This window comes from Branchiostoma floridae, chromosome 11 (assembly GCF_000003815.2).
Source record: "Branchiostoma floridae strain S238N-H82 chromosome 11, Bfl_VNyyK, whole genome shotgun sequence".
Classification (NCBI taxonomy): Eukaryota; Metazoa; Chordata; class Leptocardii; order Amphioxiformes; family Branchiostomatidae; genus Branchiostoma; species Branchiostoma floridae.
The window spans coordinates 10310013-10330948 of NC_049989.1; the positions used below are offsets into that span (position 1 = coordinate 10310013).

The following is a 20936-nucleotide window of genomic DNA, read 5'->3' on the forward strand; positions in this document are numbered from 1 at the left end:
GCTCCAGAAAATACTTTTCTACGTATTTTCATAATGTAAGCTTTTTATCGTGACAAATCTAATTTCCATGTGTCTTCTAATCGGATTTTGTTCCTAATAAACAAAATGACATTGCCATCTGCCGTTTCTTTTGATGCGCCATCCATTGACTATAATGCGTCCTTGGTTTAATCTAAATTTACTAGTACATCATTTAAATTCCCTTCATTGTTTCTCTCCGACCCATGACAGAAAGGCTAATACAAATGTATTTAATTATTCATCTACCACCAATATATCCCCGACCCCGTAACGCAAAGGACTGCACGCGTCGATTATCATTGACTCACGTCCAAAATGAACAAAACCTCTCACCATTAAAACATAACAAGATTTGCTCCCCACGCAGTCAAATATTGGCGGAGAAAGTAATTGCACACAAGTAAGTGGTTTACCCCCGCCTGTTGTAATTCCCTTGAGGTTTTTTCCCGTCTCGTCCGTCCGTGCCAATATCGATCTTCGGTTGGGATGTCGGGCTTTCTCACTGATTAGTGCTGGGACGCAATAGGAGGCGAGCTCTCGCGCATGCAAAATAGAAGGCAGTCTATGCGGCTAGGAGAGAGAGAGAAAGAATATTCGCTTGTCTAGGTGCGTGGGTTCACCAATTTCAGTGAAAACAAGACAGGACTTGGATGTGTTACGGTGTAAAAGAGATAGCTGCTTTGGAAAACCACAGAGACGTTCAGCTCTACAGCGGTAAGTATTAATTTGCCATCTGAATTTATTTACAATGACAGTGAATTTACCTTCATGCACCTTCAGTGTTGTGCATTTTTTATTATTATGATTATAGCAAACGCGGAGAGAAATTGATTGTTGTGATTTTGCGCAATTTAATATGAGTGTTTTGATTCTATTTTCGGCCATCTCCCCATGTCATTGTCGCTCGCAGTGCCCTAAAATCGGTGGAACAAAATGATGGGTATTTACACTGAGGGAATTGCAGACAGCTAGGGAATTAAAGATGGCCGGTCTGTGTTTTTTTTGGGAGGGGGGAGGGGGGCGGGCGTTATGTCTGTACTAGCGGCGTCTCTCCATTGCTATCTGTAGATTGAACGGCAGACGCGAACAAGCGTTTTCGAATGATGTGCTAGGTGATGAAACGGCATATCCAAGATGGCGTCGCTATGACGTCACGATGTTCATTCACGTTGGGTGCTCTTGAGCCCTTTACGACAATAACGCTAGCTGATGAAAAAAAAAAACATGGCGGAACGAATCCGTTATAATTCAATTTTTCAAAAGCTATTTTGTCAAAGTAGGTGCAGTCTGAATTATCTAATTAACTTACCTGCCAATAAAATTCGTCCCACAGAAAATGAATTGGAACAGTACATGCATTACGTACAACCTACAATCTTTTATGGCGAAACATGTTTTCAGATCGAAAATGTCTTTTGGCATTAATTATTCAATGATGATATCAATGATAATATTCGTTACCTATACAGGAAAATATCACTTTGGCACTAAACTGTCATATTTCATGATAACCCACAGAACGATGTTGTCGTTGCGGCCATGTTGACATCGTGATGAATGGTATTTGCATTTAAGTACATAATGTAATACAATCCTGGAGGTATTTTCAGTGTTGTGGGGCACGAATATTGCATTGATTAAGAAGAGATCGTCTTCTTCTATAACGGAGTGTGTATTTTTATTAACATTTTCTATTTATCAGTAATATCATTTGAAACATGCGTCTTTAGAACTATTGTAGAGCTACATCATGAAATATAGGTATTGCACTTGAACCATAAGAAACCCCACTATATGTAATTTCAATCATCGGCTGTTAAAATAAGGGTAATAGGAAAGAGCATATATCCTGCACGTCTGATCGTACATAAACATAATATTACACAACGTCACCTCACTTGCAAGAATGTAGAACTATTATAATCATATTAGGCAATACAATTCTGACACCATAAACGCGCAGACTGAATAAACAATAAACACAACAAACAGGTTCAACTGCGGACTTGCGAGGTCAAAGGTTTTTATAATACTTTTAGGCCCTTATTTTATAATTGTTTATACTTTTAAAGAGTTCTTGCATAGACCATGCTTAACACATGTCCAGACATGTTTTGTTTATGGCTCGGGGGCCTTAACCTTTGACATATCACCCATAATGCATCACATCGTGCATGCGTAGTTGGAACTAAGAATCAGCCTATCCTTTTTACCCGTTGTGCGAGCAAGGGATTCAATCCTACAGTACGTATATTATCAATTATCTATTCACTTTCTTAACTACTGTCCAATTCATTGATAGTGACATCTCTTTCTTCAAATTTCTTGCTTTCAGACGGATTTCGTTTCGGATCTCAAAGGGATGGCAACCATTAAATCAAAAGTGTGTGCCCTTTTGGATTTATTCGGCTGTAAAGTTGATTAATCAGATCCCTTGATTTGATCTCGGTTGTTAGTCCTATTCGTTTTACTCTGCATAGTCTAATAGAATGTCAGTAGACAAATCAGTATGCATATTAATGTATAACGCAACTTGAAAACGTTTGGCGTTTTTCACATTAAGAAATATTGTCAATAACATTATTTCTATTGAATATTTCGGGAGAGTTGCGTTGACGATATCTAGATAATAATTAAGATGTCAGGATCTAAGAAGACCAAGGGAAAATCTCGAATTTAATTCAATCTTTATTCAAAGAAATAAATCGAGGGGTTAGAAATGTAGTTTGTTTAGAAATACTATTTATGCTGAAATCGTAGCTGTCTTAATATTACGTTCATTACTTCATTGGCCACTGCCTTCAGAAAATAGGAGCAAAGAATGCAGATATTTCATAATAGATATTTCTTTTTATTCTATTTTATTAGGCTATTTTTATTCCCATTATTGCAATTATATTATGCATAAATTTGCAAATAAATGAATATTTTTTATTCATTGCACGAAAATCTGACTCTGCGAAGTGACCTTACAGGGTGATTTCATTATAGCTGAAGCCATGGTGAATTTATCTGGAGTCGTTTATATCTGATCATCCTGCAAATGTTTGATGCTATAAAATCGATGAAAGAGGATTTTAGCCAATGTCGTTCTGCGGTCAGTGGCATAAAATATAAATTGTGGGGAAGATTGAATTTGTATTCGTGGCAGCCGTCGTATGTCAATGTTTCGTTTTGATGAACAGTTCAGTGAATAACAGACCAAGTTTTATTTTTATTTTAAATCTTTCTCCAAAGCCGATGACAACGCTAAATAACATGAAACTGAAATTCAGCAATACAGGGGTAGTAAATGTCAACTCTAACGAACACACACACACACACATACATACATACACACACACACACACACACACACACACACACACACACACACACACACACACACACACTCACACTCTTTCTCTCTCCCTCTCTCTCTCTCACACACACACTCGCACAATCACACACACACACACACGCGGCACACACACACACACACACACAACAGATATACATACAGACACACACACATGTACAGACACACACGGCCACAACACACACAGTCAAACACACACACACACACACACAACAGATATACATACAGACACACACACATGTACAGACACACACGGCCACAACACACACAGTCAAACACACACACACACACACACACACAGATATACATACAGACACACACATATGTACACAACAGATATATACACACACACGCACAGACACACAGACACACACAAACACACAGATAAACACACATATCGCGCACGCACCCCAAAACATAATCTCCTTAGCGAAAATGATAAATAAGATCTAGAGGTAGAATTAACAATCAAAACAGCTAACCATCACAGAAATATAACCTAAATTGAGAGAATATAAATACATTGAAAATAAAGAATGTAAGGAAGAATATCTACAATGAAATATATTCAAAAGAGGTACATGATAGAAGCTCGTCTCTTTAGCTGTTCTACTATATGATACGATGTTGCCATTCTAGATAAATATCATAAATGTTGATGATAGCCATTGAAAACAGAATATTCCCTATGGGCGACAAGAAACATGTCTTTGTCTTTTCAGCGCCACAACTTGCGGTAACCATCACATATCTAGACATCTTAATAAAGTCAACTGATAAATAGACAGGGAGTACACTCTCTTCCTCCCCATAATCATCCAACAGGAGCGCTTGAATAATTCATAAGTAAACCCCAGCCGGCCGTCTGTTATCAAATTAAACCGATTTGAGAGTGGAAACCATACATGATTAAAGTGGGGACCGCAAGGGTGGAAAAATTGAATGAGTATCAGCGGAAATATTAGTTTCCATGTCAAGTATGGACGCCATGCCAGCTGTGGATTTCCCAGGGCACAGTTGTAGTTGCCGTTTGGTCTGCAATTCGGCGTTATAAAGCGGGGAAATACTGGCTAACCCGACGAGTTTGTGTGCTCAAGGGGGCCTTTCTGGCAGCAATACCGCTTGATCACTGTTACTGACCACTGGTTTTAATACTGATCTACGAACAGTGCTCAAGTGGTATTGCTACGGCTGTCGAGCCCCGCTCAATGTGTCATCTTAGCTAGATTTTCAGACAAAAGAACGGAGCCGCACTTATGAGACAAGATTTGTGACATTTCTATATGTATATGTATATACATGTTTTGACTTGTTGTGACCTGTAGCTCGGTTGGGCAAAACTGTACAATAAAGGTCGTCATTCATTATCTGGTGTACGAGGGGAGATCAATAAGTCCTCGGCCTCACACAGAAATAAGAAGCACAACTCCGATTTCGAAGCATAGATGGCAAGTCTAAAGTCTTATATGAATGTGTACCAAAATTCAGATTAGTGTGATCATTACTTTGCAGGCGACACCCAGTAACGTTAGGTAAGGGAGAAGGACAAATTGAGCTGCGACCTGAGGTGCGGCGCGTCAACTTGCGCTGCAGCGAGTCAGGCACACATTTTGTTCTGCTTGAAATAGGAAGAGAATCATTATCAAACATTTTGACAATGTTTTTTGTTAATGACAAAGAATTTACGGCATGGGGAACTCGACCCACATGTCTGATCACAATTCACCCTTGTTTTTCTCGCCACTTACCTTCTAACTAGCAACAAACGAATGCCTGGAAAGTAATGACTCCAATGACCCTTGAAATCTTGAAAAACGGCTCAGGCCGAATGATGTATCAAGGTTAAATAAAGGTTGAAAAAAATGATTTGAAATTTAGAGGATATTGATAAAAGGCTTCATGCTATGATGTTGTGCTTCGGAATCTGAGTTGTGCTTATTATTTCTGGATGAGGCCGAGGACTTATTGATCACCCTTCGTATACCGTTTGATAACTGTTACTGACCTACGAACAAGTGGTATTGCGGCCGAGCCCCGGTAGATTTTAAGACAAAAAAATTGTGCTCAATTATGTGGTGTATGTGTTGAAGAGCTTTATTGTACGTTTTCCACACTAGGAGGTCACAACAAGACATGTTCCAAAACAATCGACCTGTGGGACAAATATCCGAATACATGTAGATACAATCTCTCATCCCAAATGTGCTCTGTATAGGCTTCACTCGAGCAGGGTGCAGTACCATCATTCACCGCTGGGTGTCGTGACGCAGTGAGCGCATATCGCCGTGGATTCACCAGTCAGCAAGTCCCCTTCGACGACCAGCATGAACCCGCTGACGGAAGGAGGCTACGCCGCCGACCTGGAGGCGAACCAGGCCAAAAGGAGAGATGGGTTTCGACTTCCGTAAGTTTCCTTTTCTATTCCCCTACCTACTGGCTCGAGCTAAAAGCTATGTGTTATTTCGAATATTGGAGAATTCGTTTTCAACAAGGAGGTGGTCTGAATCAGAAAGTTAAAACCAGTTGAACAGAGAAGAGGGGGGATAAAAACTTAGCCACGTCTGGGGTTGTGTTCTCGCCACAAAAGCGCCAGCTACATCGGCTTCATAAAGCAGCAAGAAGCAACACTCCAGTCAGAAGCTGCACTTATCGAGGAAGATGTCTGACACTCAACGAAACGTAAACAGGTAAGAATCATTGGTGGTGACAAAGAATCCTCCTATATCCAATGTTCTACCAATTTGCAATCGGATGAAATGATTTTCGAATGTATGTTAGGTCGTTGATGAAGGTTAGACATCCAGATAAACAATGTTTGAAGACTATTCATTCCTACAAGTGGACAAGAATACCTTCCTTATCATGTTAAACCGGTTTTCCAAATCCGGGTAAGGAGCGCTGCCGGTGCTATCCATATAGGTCACCAAGACACCATAGGCCGAGCACGAGGGGCGACTGTACTATTGTACGTGTGTGCGGCTAATTCTTTTTCTAACTGTGAGAAACACATTTTCTGTCAAACGTTTTGATATTTTCTATCCACAGAGCATCCATTCTATGATTCTTTGTCAATAGTTATTAACAAATGTGATAGAAAAAGTTTTTTAAAAAATTGACAGGAAATTTGTTTCTCGAAGTTTGTATATAGGAGAAAGCCTATAGTTAATTTCAGCCTCTCGTGACCGTAGTCTCTCTGACACACAAGCCATACTTTGTACCTTGTACAATTGTTGTGCAATAAAGCTATTATTATAAGCGAGGCTCGGGCGATTGCAGCAGAATTGTCGTCCGATCGATTTTCGCCAAATGTGACAGGGGTATTAAAAGACAGTGGATTGCTGGATTAAATGGCTGTAATTCGACCACTTTGCATGGTTAAATTATTTTCGGGAAATATGAATCGTGAAGTGTAGATAATGTTGTAAACCATGTGAACGAAACAGCTCCGGATTTTTTTGTATCTACATGTATTTATACCCGACTTGTTCACTGCCCCCAAGCTATTTTTTTTCTTGTCTGCGACCGGGCCCCCTTTTCCTGACAATCAGACATAATTCGGTTTGAATTTCTAGTTATTCGTGCGATTAAAAAAGCAAAAGATAATCTTCAATGTCATTATGAAGCTCAAAAACACATCTAAAACACTATGGTCATGCCCTTGATTTCTCCACGAACCATTAGGACAGGTGTATCGTGCAGAAACGACATCTTGCGAAAAGAGGGCAAACTGCAGCCTTCAGAACGGGACCACAACGTAACGAGACTGATTGATTTCCTTGTTTGCACCTGACCGACCATGCATGAACCATTGCTATTGTTACACCTGCCAGTATGTTTATATGTTTAGGATGTGAGTAGGTTTGGCTGAGTTGGTTTGAGAGAGAAGTTGCAACTCTGTGAGTTTACTCTTAAAGCAGTCCTAAATTCCATAAGAGAGTGTTATTTTTCAATAGATACTATTTTAGGGAAAAAAAAACATGCATGCTACTTCACATTACAGTAGAAGCCAGAATTGCACAACGGATAAGCGCACACTTCTGTTGATTGCACGAAATCCCCAAACCCCATGGTGGTGCGGTCCAGCTTAATAACTTCGTTTTTTCCACCATTCGAATAATTGCACGAAATGCACTGGTGAATGGGGTGTGCAATAAAACGGCTTCTACTGTATAAGATGAAGTTAAGTGCCCACAGGTGTTTCAATTTGACTGCTTCTACTAATAACGTATGCTTTACTGTAGGGTTTTATGATCATTTGCCGTGGCGGACAGAAAACGACTCCAATCAAGCGCCATATAGGTCAATCAACGTGGACAAAATTAGAACGCTAGCTACGGTTCCAACGGGTGACCTTCATTGAATCAGATGTAGGGTGGTAAAATCAGTATGTTTTTCTAGGCGCCCGTTTTTATCACAAACAGGTGTTCCTAGCTCACACGCATCCGTAAGATATTGTTTCTCGAAAAATGCGATAGAAAACGTGCAGCTCTGTAAACACTCCCACGAAAACAGAAAAAAGAAAATAAGCAATAAAAACAATACAGAAGGACGACGCCTGCTAGCATGCTCTGATAGGCGTGGTGTGTTATGCCAAGTACCGTTACAGGACAGGGATGTTACAAAATACAATATATCCGGCGTCTTGCGTTACATGCTTATAAGGTGGGGTCACACCTGCGTATAGATTCAAGTCCGTATGAGGCGCGCATGGAAGTATTTGCCTCCATCAGGCCCCACGGGTCGTTGGTCCTCAAACGGACTTGAATATATACGCATGTGTGACCCCACCTTACCTGCAGCTGCATGGCTGTCCAAATACAGGAGTAGACAGACGACATATGTCTAACAATGCATATTTTCAACGCTATTGAGCTGTACTGAAGCAAGCATAAAAAGAATGCAGCACTAAAGAAATAAAGCCCTCGCCTTTCCTCGCCGAGCCAATCCTTGGGAGGCCTTCTATCCGGCTTTAGGGATATTAGAGCCGGTAATGCTAAGAAAATAATGAAATTTGAGCCAGACAGATTAAAGTACAGTTGGCGAGCGATTGGAAAATGCCTTTCTGAGGACCAGAAGTGATCAAATTTTGTCCCACGCATTTGGAGCCTGCATAAACTCCGCAAGAGCTTCAGAATTTGAATACCTGCCGCTGGCATTCAGTTCCGGTTATTCTACATTTGTTGGTAAATACCGTAGAATAACCCGCATATCCGCTTGTTTCTGATAGGGATATTCACGACAAAGCGTTTTATTTTTGCTTATGATGTTTGAAAGTCTTTCGGACAAAGCGTTGCACTGTACTACCCTGTTTATCAATGCTGTTAGTAAAGTCAACCACCTCCCCTAAAAACATCATACATTTTACACGCTAACCCAGTGCCAAGTTTCACAATGCATGACCTTAAAATGAAGCTAAATTTTGACCGTTAATCGACCTTGAAATGAAAAGAAATAGCACAGCAATTTTAACGTTCAAGAACATTTATTCCCTTCTCTTACGAAACTAAAAGTAAAGATTTCTAAACGAGAACCCCTGATTAATAACGGTTCTCCCCTAACGCTTTGAGGACAACGTCTCCATGCCCCTTTGCCATACATAACGTACCGTCCCACTTTCCTTTTTATCCTCTGGTCACGGAAGTCAGACCCTCTACAAACAACGGTACACAATTACACGTCATGGAAAAATTAGCGTGGAAAAAACACGCCAAACTGTAGTACACACGTGTCAACATAGACTAAAGATGCCATGGATTCTCTCAAAAGGATTGTGAAATTCCGGAGGAGGAAGGAAGACGATGAGAATATGCCGGGGAAGGGAGAATACGAGAACTTAGACGAGGTGTCTTCTCACGGAGAAGTCACCATAGACACGAGGAACGGCGACTTACGTCTTCAGCAACTGGAGAAAGACACTTCGGAAGGTAAGTCTTGACAATGAATTATTTCTTTAAGGAAGCATGATAGTTAAGGATAACGTAGTTGAGTTAAAAGGTGTGGTCTTTTGGGGTATATGTGGATATATGTGTCCAGCTGGCCGGCATAGCCCCTCCCCTTGCATTTAGCTACACATCGTATAAACAACAACAAAACAACATATTTTTCTTTTCACAAATATTCTAGAATTTATGATGTTACGAAAATTACGTTCCATACGGGTGAATGTTAGAGAGCAATGCTATCAGAATTCAACAGGTGAAGCGACTAATTACATGGTTGATGACGTCATAATCGGTGCCTTGGGGTCAAGCTGTAATTTGTTGATTGACATATATGGTAATTAAGTGCATTTCTGGTATAAAGTGTACAGTATGTAAAGGGAGGGGGGAGACTGGCACTATTTTTTTTAGTTTCAGAGATTTAAGAAATGATGCTTGGGAAAAATGAATCACCTGTAACATGCATTGGCATAATACCGGTAGTAAGACTTATACCGGTAGATTAAAAATACTGGAACTTAAAGAGATCTACACATGCAACAATAGTTATTTCTGAGCTGTGCACACTTCAGACATCTAGGTGTCCAATACACCATTTACAAAGCATCGATAACAATGCATTCGAAGACAACAAGGCCAAAAGTTTTCAGTATACTTTTTTTTAAAATTTCGGGGTAGGCAGCTCGTCGTGGGACGAACACACTGTCACATTCATTGCCAAATTTATATAGATCATAATTACACATGCTCACGGCACAAGACGAACATGATTCAACAACAATCTTGAATTTCTGTTGGTGACCTACAACTCATGTAAAAGTGTGAAGAACCGTTGCATAATAGCCCGGATCTACGACTGAATGGGCAAAATTGAACGTACGCAGCCATTTTCCCGCCATTTTTATATCTACGCTAGCAGTGAAGTGTTACGTCATAGCGGTTGTGACGGACAGAAGTTAAATGAAAATTCTTGACAGTATACGTCCGTTTTCTCATGACATTTTGTATGCTCATGCAGGTTTATGTTTTATGCATTTACTGACAGAAAAGGAAGGAACATCAGAGGATGTATAAATGTACATAGCGGCAGTTAATTGTGCCGTGTTTCTTCCTACCGGTATTTTGTACCCCCTCCCAACCACGCGCCCGTTCGCCGTGTAATTCCGCGGCGTGTTACAAGTACAATATTACGCTTTTAGCAGGACAAGAGTGGCAGAAAAGTTACACAGAAGAAGTGGCAAGGGTAACCTATAACAGCAACATGTAACTGGAGAAAATGATGCGTTGACAATTTGTCAAATCAGTATGGCTAGAGAAATCGTCGTAAACGTACCGGTATTATGATAATAGATGTTATATAGGGATTATGTTATACAGGTGGACTTCTACACAGGTGTGTGTGTGTGGAGGGGGGAATTACTTGATACAAGGTTGATGTGTGCTTCGTTCTCTTAATTCTGACTTGTTGCCTCAACGTTACTGGCAACCCCATTGCTTTGTTAAGAGTGGGGAGTTAATTGCTGGCCACCGGTGGCCGGCTAATTGTCCCACTGGGCTAAAGTCTAACCGCATGAAAATCCTACCGGGTGTGAATGATTGAGCTACACTGGCTCTGTAGAGAGCCTGCACTAACTACGGTAGGCTGAGCCACAAGTAGACTGGATTCCAGGTTAAGTTCGGACATCATAGTGGGAGAATTGGTCTTTCCAAGGAGCTTTAGTTTAAGCCTAGTTGTTGAAGCATAGACAATGTTGAACTAATGTTTGTGGAAACAGCTGTCACTTTGAAATACTGAAAATACTATGGCCTTGCCATTTTGTAATGTAACAGGTATTGAATTTTCTGGTGAATGAAGAGAATGAGGACAAAATGGACCAGCTCACAGACTGCAGGCTTTTAGCCAGGCATGCATCATGTCATCATCTGGACTAGCTTGTCTTAAAATAACAAGAAATTGGATGTACTAGGTGCCCTTACACTGGGGAGCAGATCCTCTGAGAAGCATGACATTCTGATTGACCAGGAATGCCCCTAGGTCATTTTGGTCACAGTCTTTTAGTTTTACAGGGATCTCTCTGACAACTTACTTTTGCCCCTCAGGATACCTTAGAATGCACCATTTTAACTTAAAATTCTTGAGAACTCTGCACCATGGAAGGTGGATGTCCCCAGACCCCCCTACAATAGTCATGCCTATATCGCTTACCATGACTCACCCAGAATTTTGGAACCACTATGATAAAAGTTTATCTAAAAGCTTGAAAGAAGCATTGTCTTAAGCATCCATGCTTACTAGTAAGCATCCATGCTTTTAAGATTTACCCAATTCTTGATTAATCAAGATAAGACTACCCTCGTCAACATACCCAATTATCACAGCCCTTGAGATTCAATTCTCTTTTAAGCACCCTTAATCAATGTCTTAATAATTGGGCTATTTTTTCATCTAACTGTCCATTGTGTCTTAATGGTACCAATGAAATGGTTAGATGGATGTTGATGTACAATTAGGTTTACAAATGCCTGGAATAACAGGTCTCTGGTGCATGCTAGTGTTGCAACAGGTGCATATATTATGTCTTTTCCTAAATTGAATGTCCAGCTTGACAGACTCGTAACAGTTCAGTTCAGTTCAGTTCATCCATCAGGTGACACTATAAAGTTCCTCCAGATGACTCTGTCACTCATGACAAACAGGAGGTCTCCGTCTTGGAGGCCAACATCTTCCTCAATCACCCTCTTAAGGGTCAGGGATGGTCGGCTATGATATAACTGATATCATGATAATGATATCAGCGTCAAATGGCTAATGTGTGGCATAACGGTCATGAGATTAAATGAACACTACTTACATGTACACTAGTCTAGTACTGGTTTGACTTTCTTCACTCCACACAGGTGTAAATAGGTAACATTAACCTAACTTTGGTTAACTGGCATAAACTGAAAGGCGGTGGAAGGAGAGGGTTGGGCTCAACCTTCCAATAGCATGCCCTAGACAGTGGATAACATCTACCCAAAACAACCAATGCAAACACTTCATTTTCTCCCTACTGTAAACTAAAATAGCAGCAATTAAAGATTGATAGATTTACAGTATTGATATTCACAACAGCCTTTCATGATCTGGGTATTCGCCTTATTAGACTCTTACAGCATTTACGAGTCTACTAAGGCCTCATTAAGCATGGCTCACTTAATGTGTATGTGGCCTGCAAGGCTGATAGTGTCACGGCCAATTTAACCACATAATAGACTGTAGCAGACTGACACAGAGCATGACTTGTAGTAGTATAGAAGGAGGCTAAAGCTGGCTTAGTAGCTGTATAACTTATAACCATAACTATATATAAAGCCAGTATATTCAGTCCATCTATTTCTAACCACCTATAAGTTTATGATCATAACAGCTGTGACTTTGTTATAACAATTTTATCACTTTTGAATCAGCTTTCTACAACAAGAGAACGTGATATTAATAAGGCCTCCCCAGACACAAAATTAAGATGCCCTTATCAGAATACATGTAAAGTCAAGCATGTACTAGACCTGTGCCCTCAAAGTTAGTTACATACTAGGGACAACCTGTAGCCAATGTGACCACTTTGTGGTGGTTTCTTCCATTATTTTTCACACTGGCACATTGAAGCCTTGCCTCTATATGATACAGGGGCTTAAGTTAAAATAACCACTGAGTCTACTGTGAGTCTAAGTTATCTGATTCTTCCAGTGCCTTCTTTGGTTAACTTAATATCAACAAATACAAAATGTAGAGAAGTTTCCCTTTAACAATTGGTGACCTTTATGAACAGGGCTCAAAATTCCACCTGTGTAGCAATGGTGTAAGCAATGGTTCCTGAACAATTTTAGTATGATCCATAATTCTTAAATTCAGAGTGGTGCAGGTAAAATTTGTTTGGTGCAGGTTATTTTCAACATTACCAGCTCCAGTGCAGGTATCTCAGAAAAAGGATTTCAAGCCCTGCCTATCCATGCAGACTGGCATTATAAGTAACTATTGCCAATCATAGCCGTAGGGCGACCTTACATAGCTCACATGACTCTATAGTATACACCCTGGATTTTGAATTTGACAGACACTGAATGAGATCGCTTTGCACTTACGTTTAGCCCTTGAAACGTGTCAAGCTGACACTTAGCATTGAAGGAGTTATGCAGCAGTTTCAACTAGTTCTATTTTTAAGTCTAGCTTGTTGGAACAATGCCACATGAGCAGAAAGACAGGAAAAATGAAGGACAGGGTGGAAAAGAGTCTATCCAGGCTACTGAGAAAACACCGCTCACTGGAGACAAGACACAACCGTTATTAGCAGGTAGTGTGTTTGTTTGTTTGTTTGTCTGTTTATTTCAATCTCCAGCAGACTTGCCAAATTGCAAGTAGAATCTATTCTTTTTGGAGTCCATACAACATTACAGAAAATCAAATGACATTGGTCAAACTTAAGTGTGAATTAAGTACATGCTGTCAATGTTTATTGTGTAATGTACATTTCTTTACAAGACTGCATAAAAAGGCAAATAGGTTCAGGGCTCGAAATTCATTTTTGGGATTAGGTGCGCTGGTGCACTCAGCTTAAAAAATTGGGTGCACCAAAAAAATTTTGGGTGCACCACTAAAATTTAAGTAATAACCTAATAACAAAACTTAGTTACAAGCTATCAAATTCTTAAACAAGGACCATGACAGACATTTTTATTACCTTTCTAACACTTAGATGTCAAGAATATGATGTACCGGGTATACTAGTACACTTTGATATCTTTTCATACACAAACCTAAGAAAATATTTAGGTGCACCCTGTGCACCCACAGAAAATAATTGGGTGCACATCTCCAATTTTGGGTGCACCTGGGTGCACATGCACCCAGTATTTCGAGCCCTGAGGTTTAAAATGATATCACTGTATAGAAGGCTGTAACGGTTAAAAATCAACAAATAAGTATAAGTACATGTACAGCTTAAGTGTTGTAGGTCTTCTGTCTACGTAGCTCCCAGGGAAAACCCTATATGTTGGTCAACCTGTTTTTTTACTAGATAATTACACCACTTAGTATAATAGGTGAAACCAAATTTTGGGTTGTCAGGTGAAACCATTCTTAATAAATACACATTTGTCTGTATCGGTGTATACTCGAACGTAAACAGTTATTAAAGAGTACTGAAAATTGTTTACCATAGAGTTAAGAAAAAGCAATTTGTCAACTTGTATTGTATTTAAGAGTCCATGTCAATTGAGACATCACATGATCCCTTCAATGATAGAAAATGTAACGTTCCCCTAATACCAGGTCCCCTAAGGTATGTATTAGTACCCACGAGTGCATTCATACCTGTCCTCGCTGGGGTGGCCATCTTGGATTTTTACTTAGAGTATCCTTACGGTTTGATACTTAATCCATTGATAGCAAACTAAAGAGAACAAGAAGTTTACATCGTGTACTGTACCGGTTTTCTCTTGAAGGGAAAGATCACAGCAGCTATGGCTCTGAGTCCATTAGAACAAGTGGACATTGAGGATGACAGCGAGGATATACATGTATTTGAACCGCTGTGCCTGCCAGGGGGGAGGGATTCGGAGAGAATACCCCTCACCGGACCCGGTAATAAACCGTACCTCGCTGCAGGTAGAGAGAGTTGTGGATTCTATGCTGATAATAGCTGTTACCACAACTCACTTGCTATGCTGACTTATGATCATAATGATCATAATGATTGTGTTTCAGATGTCTGATAGCTAGTGCAGAGCTTTAGTAACAAATGTATAATTGTACAAATGTTGAGTAGAAGGTTACAGGACACTGTGCTTTGACATCCCCTATATACTAACCCTATCCCAACTCTATTCCAAACATAGGGGTGTTGGAACTTGGGGTAGTGAAAACTTGCCTTTGCATCTTGTTAGCTTTATTTTATTGTATCATAGTCAAGCTGTGGAAGTCATTAACAGGTGTAATTATATAGGTACAGTTGGAACAATATGTAGTACAGTGGTTATGGAAACATAATAGTTTTTTTAATTTTATGTTCATATAGGAGTTTGGTATGATGTTGAGAGAAAGGGGACTTGTGTTTTAATGTTATGGTTTGAAAGAACTCAGGCACGAAACTTTGTTTGAAGTCAATTATTTGATGTGCAACTCTGGAACTTTGTTAGCTCCAGTGTCTTTTCTAAATGTTGTGTCGCACACAATAATTGTTTTCGGATTATTATGACTTTGCCTTGGTGATTTTAGTGCTACTAGTAGTACAATGTTTGCTTACCACTCGACTGACATTTGAATCAAGGCAAAGGAGGATATAACATGTTGTGCTGCCCCTATGACTGATTAATTAGCCAAGGGCAGATTAAAAGGCTATGGAACTCTCATATCATGAATTGTATGTATGACATGTGTCCCTTAGAGTTATTGTGCTCTATGGGTTTTCATACCCAGAATAAAAAAAAATAAAAAAAATTGTTTTTCCGTTTTTGTGCAGACACCTTTACAGTGGAGGATGCAGTGGAAGCGATTGGTTTTGGAAGGTTCCAGATCAAACTGTCTGTCCTCACGGGATTGTCATGGGTAAGTAAATTTTTCTTATAGTTTCTCATGACTTCACATCAACATCATAACAATAACTGACCAAGACGGTATGTAACGTTAATGGCATAAGTGTTCTCTTGGCATAGAACCAGCACCCTTGAAACAATTGATTTACAATTTTAGAGTACTTCATCATGAATATATTTTCATTTCTGACTGCTAATGATAACAATTTAAAAAAATGTGAATTTTTAAAATCTTAATCGCTAGATTCCATTACCTTATGTTGTCGTTTTCTATAGATGGAGATTTTTGTCTGTAAAATTAAAATTGTTGCAAGAGTATGTGTAAGAGGGTAAAGTCTGCCATCTCTGATTGTGTTGTTTGTTTGTGTTTATTCTTGTACAGATGGCAGATGCGATGGAGATGATGATCCTCAGCATCCTGTCTCCACAGCTCCTGTGTGAGTGGCAGCTCAGTAGCTGGCAGGAGGCCTTCATCACCACGGTAACGCCCCGCCCCTTGTCTCAGCATCTTCCCTTATCATCATCATCCCAAAGAGCCCTCCTTTCCACTAGATGAAAAGTTTTCATCACCTTTGATAGAGCCATCAAAGTTGTATTTGTGTGACCCTTGGTTTTATTATTGGGATATGATGTACAACATAAAATTATGATTCATAAGACGAATAAGACAGAAATACAACTTATGTAAACAAATCTATGAAAGTCATTGAAGGATCTGTCAACTTTTTTATTAATTAATGGAGTACAAATGTACGAATCCATCTTGATTTTTTGTGTGTAGAACAAACAAATAGATGCTAACAAATTATCATATGATTTATGATATAGTTTGTATTTTCATAGAGTGTGATATTTATATCCTTTTTCTTCCTCTCAAATATAAGTATCAACCATAGATTTTTTTAGGCTGACATTTTAGGACAGTCAAGAAAAGTTATAAACATTTTTTTTAATGTATCTTTTCTCTTTTTTCCCCTTTGCCAGATTGTGTTTATAGGTATGATGGTGAGTTCGTCTATGTGGGGGAACATCTGTGACAGATATGGCCGCAGACTAGTAAGTACTTGTTTATACCATTCTAGACATCCTGTGCTCCTGATTTCTTGGTTGCACTTAGGTTTTGATGACAGGGAGAAGTAGTTTAGACGTTTGGACCCCCTAACAGCTTGCTCTTGAACTGCAGGGGTAGTTTTTACAAAAAAACTTTTCAATAAGAATACCTGCTCAGAATAATGACAGGTTTTGATGATTTGCCATGCGGGCACCTAGACAAAGGTTCTTTTATGCATATTTATCATCATCATCCGGGCGTGCTGGTTGCACGGATGGCCATGACTCTCTTCCTCCATCCTTCCCTATCCTCCATAGCCTTGGGCAGTTCTTCAGCCTAGCAGCCAGAATCATCATGCAAATTAGGACAGTAATATATATGCACAAGCCAAATTTAGGGCAGGTGGATCAGTAACAGAGACCGACTTTGCAAATATGGGCCTACTTTGCATTATTGCAAAAATACTTGTTAAGGGGGGCCGCCCTAAGATGCCCCCTGCCCTAAGATGCCCGGAAAAAGCGGGCATCTTAGGGCAGCCCCCGTTACATCTGTAAGTCGGAGAAAGGTGTGCATAGCTGTGCTTGGAAATGTTGCTAATAATATAATTGCATTTTTTTGTGGAAGAAGGAGGTGTCTAAACTCTTGTTCATAGTGCAGCAGAACCGATTATAATTTGACAGTTGTATATAATTTCCATGTATCATTCAAATATCATCTTGGTGTAATTATTTCCTGTAGGGTTTATTCTTGTGTGCCGTGTGGATATTCTTCTACGGTATCCTGAGTGCTTTCTCACCTACTTACATCTGGATAGTGCTGCTACGGGGGATCGTTGGCTTTGGCATCGGAGGAGTGCCGCAGTCGTGAGTTGTTTTTGTTCCTTCATTTCTGCCTATTCTTAAAGGCGCAATATTTAGATTGTTGAAAGAGGAAATTCTGGATAAGGCAATTCTGTACAAAACATCTAATGCACTGTTTTAGCACATTTACATCTTTTTATTTCATAAAATGAGCCGTTAAAAATGGCGCAGAAACAAGTCGCACGAGGATTCCTGATCAAGGCCTAATTTTGGGGGGCTCCAATAATAAGAAATATCCTCGTGCAACTTGTCTCTGGTCCGTTTTTAACCGCTCAAATGTTAAAATGATGATGTAAATGTGAGAATACAGTGCATTAGATGTCAATATTATACACTGTCAGATTACCTTATCCAGAATATTTCCACATTTAACACTGTAATATTGCTTACTATATTTAGGTTGCCTTTAACATGAACTCTCATAATTCCACATGCTACACCAAGATTGTCGCAGTACATGGCAATTTTTTTCCTTTTCTTAACTCGTGGACAAATTTTCTTCCCAGGGCACTTCTCGCAATAAGAAACACTTCTTAGTTTCCTTAATGAAAAAAAAAATTACACAAAGATTTTCACTCTAGGAATTCAAGTCTACATTTTTCTCTTCAAACAAGAAAATCAAGACGGTTGTATTAAACACGCATAATCCCTCTTCTCGAATAATTCTGAAAAAAACAACAATAAAAACTACTAGAGCCAGTAGAGGATAAAATTCTTCCTTCAAAGTAAGAAAACTTTTTCTTTGTATGAGAATAAACAGGAAAAAAATTAGAGATTTTATGTACCTATTCCAGAAATTGTATTTGGAGACCATCCATTTGCCATTTCACCCACAGTTACTATTAATGATTCCCCCCTTTAAAGCTCGCTGATGCCACAATGCTTTGTTGGTTACTATGGAGATGTCATTATGGGTCACCATGAGCCAGCTGGCATTACACATAATAACATAATCATCAGTGTCAATCCAACTGTATAAGTCTGTGGTGCTGTTGCATGCATTATTTATTATGTTGGATACATGTACAACGTTGAGGATTTTGCTATAAAATTGGGCAAAGACACCTGTTGAAAGATATTGTTGTGTCTGAATACCATTGAGATATTGGTATAGAAGAAAAATTCATTTGACGTTTGAAAAAAAATTATTAGGCGGAAACCCGAGACAACAGACTTCATCCCCTAAAACACGTTCACATTTTCAGTGGGGTAACCTATATCCGTTGTTCTTAAAGACAGGTGTTTAGGGATATCAAGACAGTCAGATGATAAAAAAAAAATACTTGGTCCCTTGGGTGTTGGACCTTTAATGATTATGGTGATGGCATAATTTGAATTATGATTATTACAGTTACCGAATGGTCTTTTTTTGCAGAGTTACGTTGTATGCTGAATTCTTACCACGGAAACAGAGGGCACAATGTGTGGTCTTCCTGGAGGTACAAATTAAATTTTATATAAATCATATTTGATTCAACACATTTATTAATGAAACGAGTCTCTTGAGCTGTTCAAAATGTTTTATTTTCATTAACTGATAAAGCTACTAGCTATTAAAGATTACTTGACAACAGTTTACTACTGTCACTTAGGCCACAAGTAGATATAACATTGAGTATATGCATGACAGACAGCACAATCATATGGATTTTAGTGTTATTTAATTGGGGAAAAATTATAAGAAGGTGATATATGTTTTTATACTTTTAGATTATATTTGTACAGTATTGGTGTTGAATTTGAATTGTCAGGTCAAATTTGTGATCTAGCAGAATTCTATCAGATTGTATCTAACTCAGCAGTACAGGAGTGCCACCTAGTAATCCATGATGGAACTGCAGCCTTATAACAATAGACATGAAACATGATGGGTCAAGATTAATGGTGACAATCCCCAAATATGGGTATCCCTATGGATGGCAACTAGTTAGAACTGTTATTGCTGTATGATGGCAAACCTGGAATATCATAAAGTATTGTGTAATATCATGATATACATTAATTGTGTATAAATCACGTGCAATAATTGTATTATTTTTCATTCCTGTTGCCAGATCTTCTGGGCCATCGGGACATGTATAGAGGTTGTTCTGGCTCTGATAGTCATGCCCACACTGGGCTGGAGATGGCTCCTCCTCTTCTCTGCAATACCCTGTCTAATATTTGCTGTTAGCTGCAAGGTCAGTATACGTAGCCCAGTGGTTGTGCAAAACACCGCCATCTATCTGTTGCATGTGGTATTGCAAGACAGTAGTGAACCTCTAGAAACGTCAATTTTTGCTTACCCATGATCAATAAAGATAAGGTTATCCATTGGCATACAGTATGTCTACAATGTTATCACAAGCTACACAGAATATTGTATTATATTGTAATGATTATGAATAAGATGTTTGCTGACTCCCTACACAAATTCAAACGCATAATTTTGTAATTTCGTACTTTGATTTCATTGTTTGCAATTATAGCAGAGACACAACAAGCAAACAAGTGTCCAGCTTTCACATCGTTATACATTTGTACTGTACATAAACAAAACATAAATGTGCTTTTCTGATACCATGAATGTGTAAGGATACATGTTATAGATTTCTTAGGTAAGAACTTATAATCAGATACATGAGCATCTAGATTGTTATATTTTGTCTTATTCCCAACACACACACATTAATTTGCATATTCCACCCTTGTAGCATCAAGGAAAAGTTGCATGCAGGCAGATTTGAGGTTTTAACCTCATGAACAAACAACAAACAAAAGACCATGTTTCTTTCCTACTACAGTGGTTACCAGAAAGACTGCCCTGCAGGCAGATTTTCAGTTCTCATAAACAAACAAACAAACAAACACAAGACCATGTTTCTGTCCTACTGCAGTGGTTACTTGAAAGTGCCCTGCAGGCAGATTTTCAGTTCTCATAAACAAACAAACAAACACAAGACCATGTTTCTGTCCTACTGCAGTGGTTACCAGAAAGTGCGCGGTACCATGTGGCGTGTGGGGAGTCTGAGAAGGCACACAACACGCTGAAGAAGATCGCACTGGAGAACAACTCCCCTATGCCCCTGGGGAAACATGGTGCTACCAGAGGCTACGGTATGGCTTTTATATCTGCATCACTCCCGGTGGCGGGT

The 20936-nt window shown here is 39.3% G+C and overlaps 1 protein-coding gene across 1 annotated transcript in view; it reads left to right on the forward strand.

The window, feature by feature from the left end:
* Positions 1-586: 586 nt before the first annotated feature.
* The window catches only part of LOC118426079 (synaptic vesicle 2-related protein-like), a 26666-nt gene continuing 6316 nt past the window's right edge, over positions 587-20936 (forward strand). Inside the window, exons 1-10 of the mRNA XM_035835337.1 lie at positions 587-735; positions 5595-5783; positions 9146-9303; positions 15819-15904; positions 16274-16372; positions 16876-16947; positions 17681-17805; positions 19178-19241; positions 19857-19982; positions 20766-20880. Coding sequence (XP_035691230.1) covers positions 5704-5783; positions 9146-9303; positions 15819-15904; positions 16274-16372; positions 16876-16947; positions 17681-17805; positions 19178-19241; positions 19857-19982; positions 20766-20880 — 925 coding nt within the window. The 5' untranslated portion in view covers positions 587-735; positions 5595-5703. The remainder of the gene's footprint in view (positions 736-5594; positions 5784-9145; positions 9304-15818; positions 15905-16273; positions 16373-16875; positions 16948-17680; positions 17806-19177; positions 19242-19856; positions 19983-20765; positions 20881-20936) is intronic.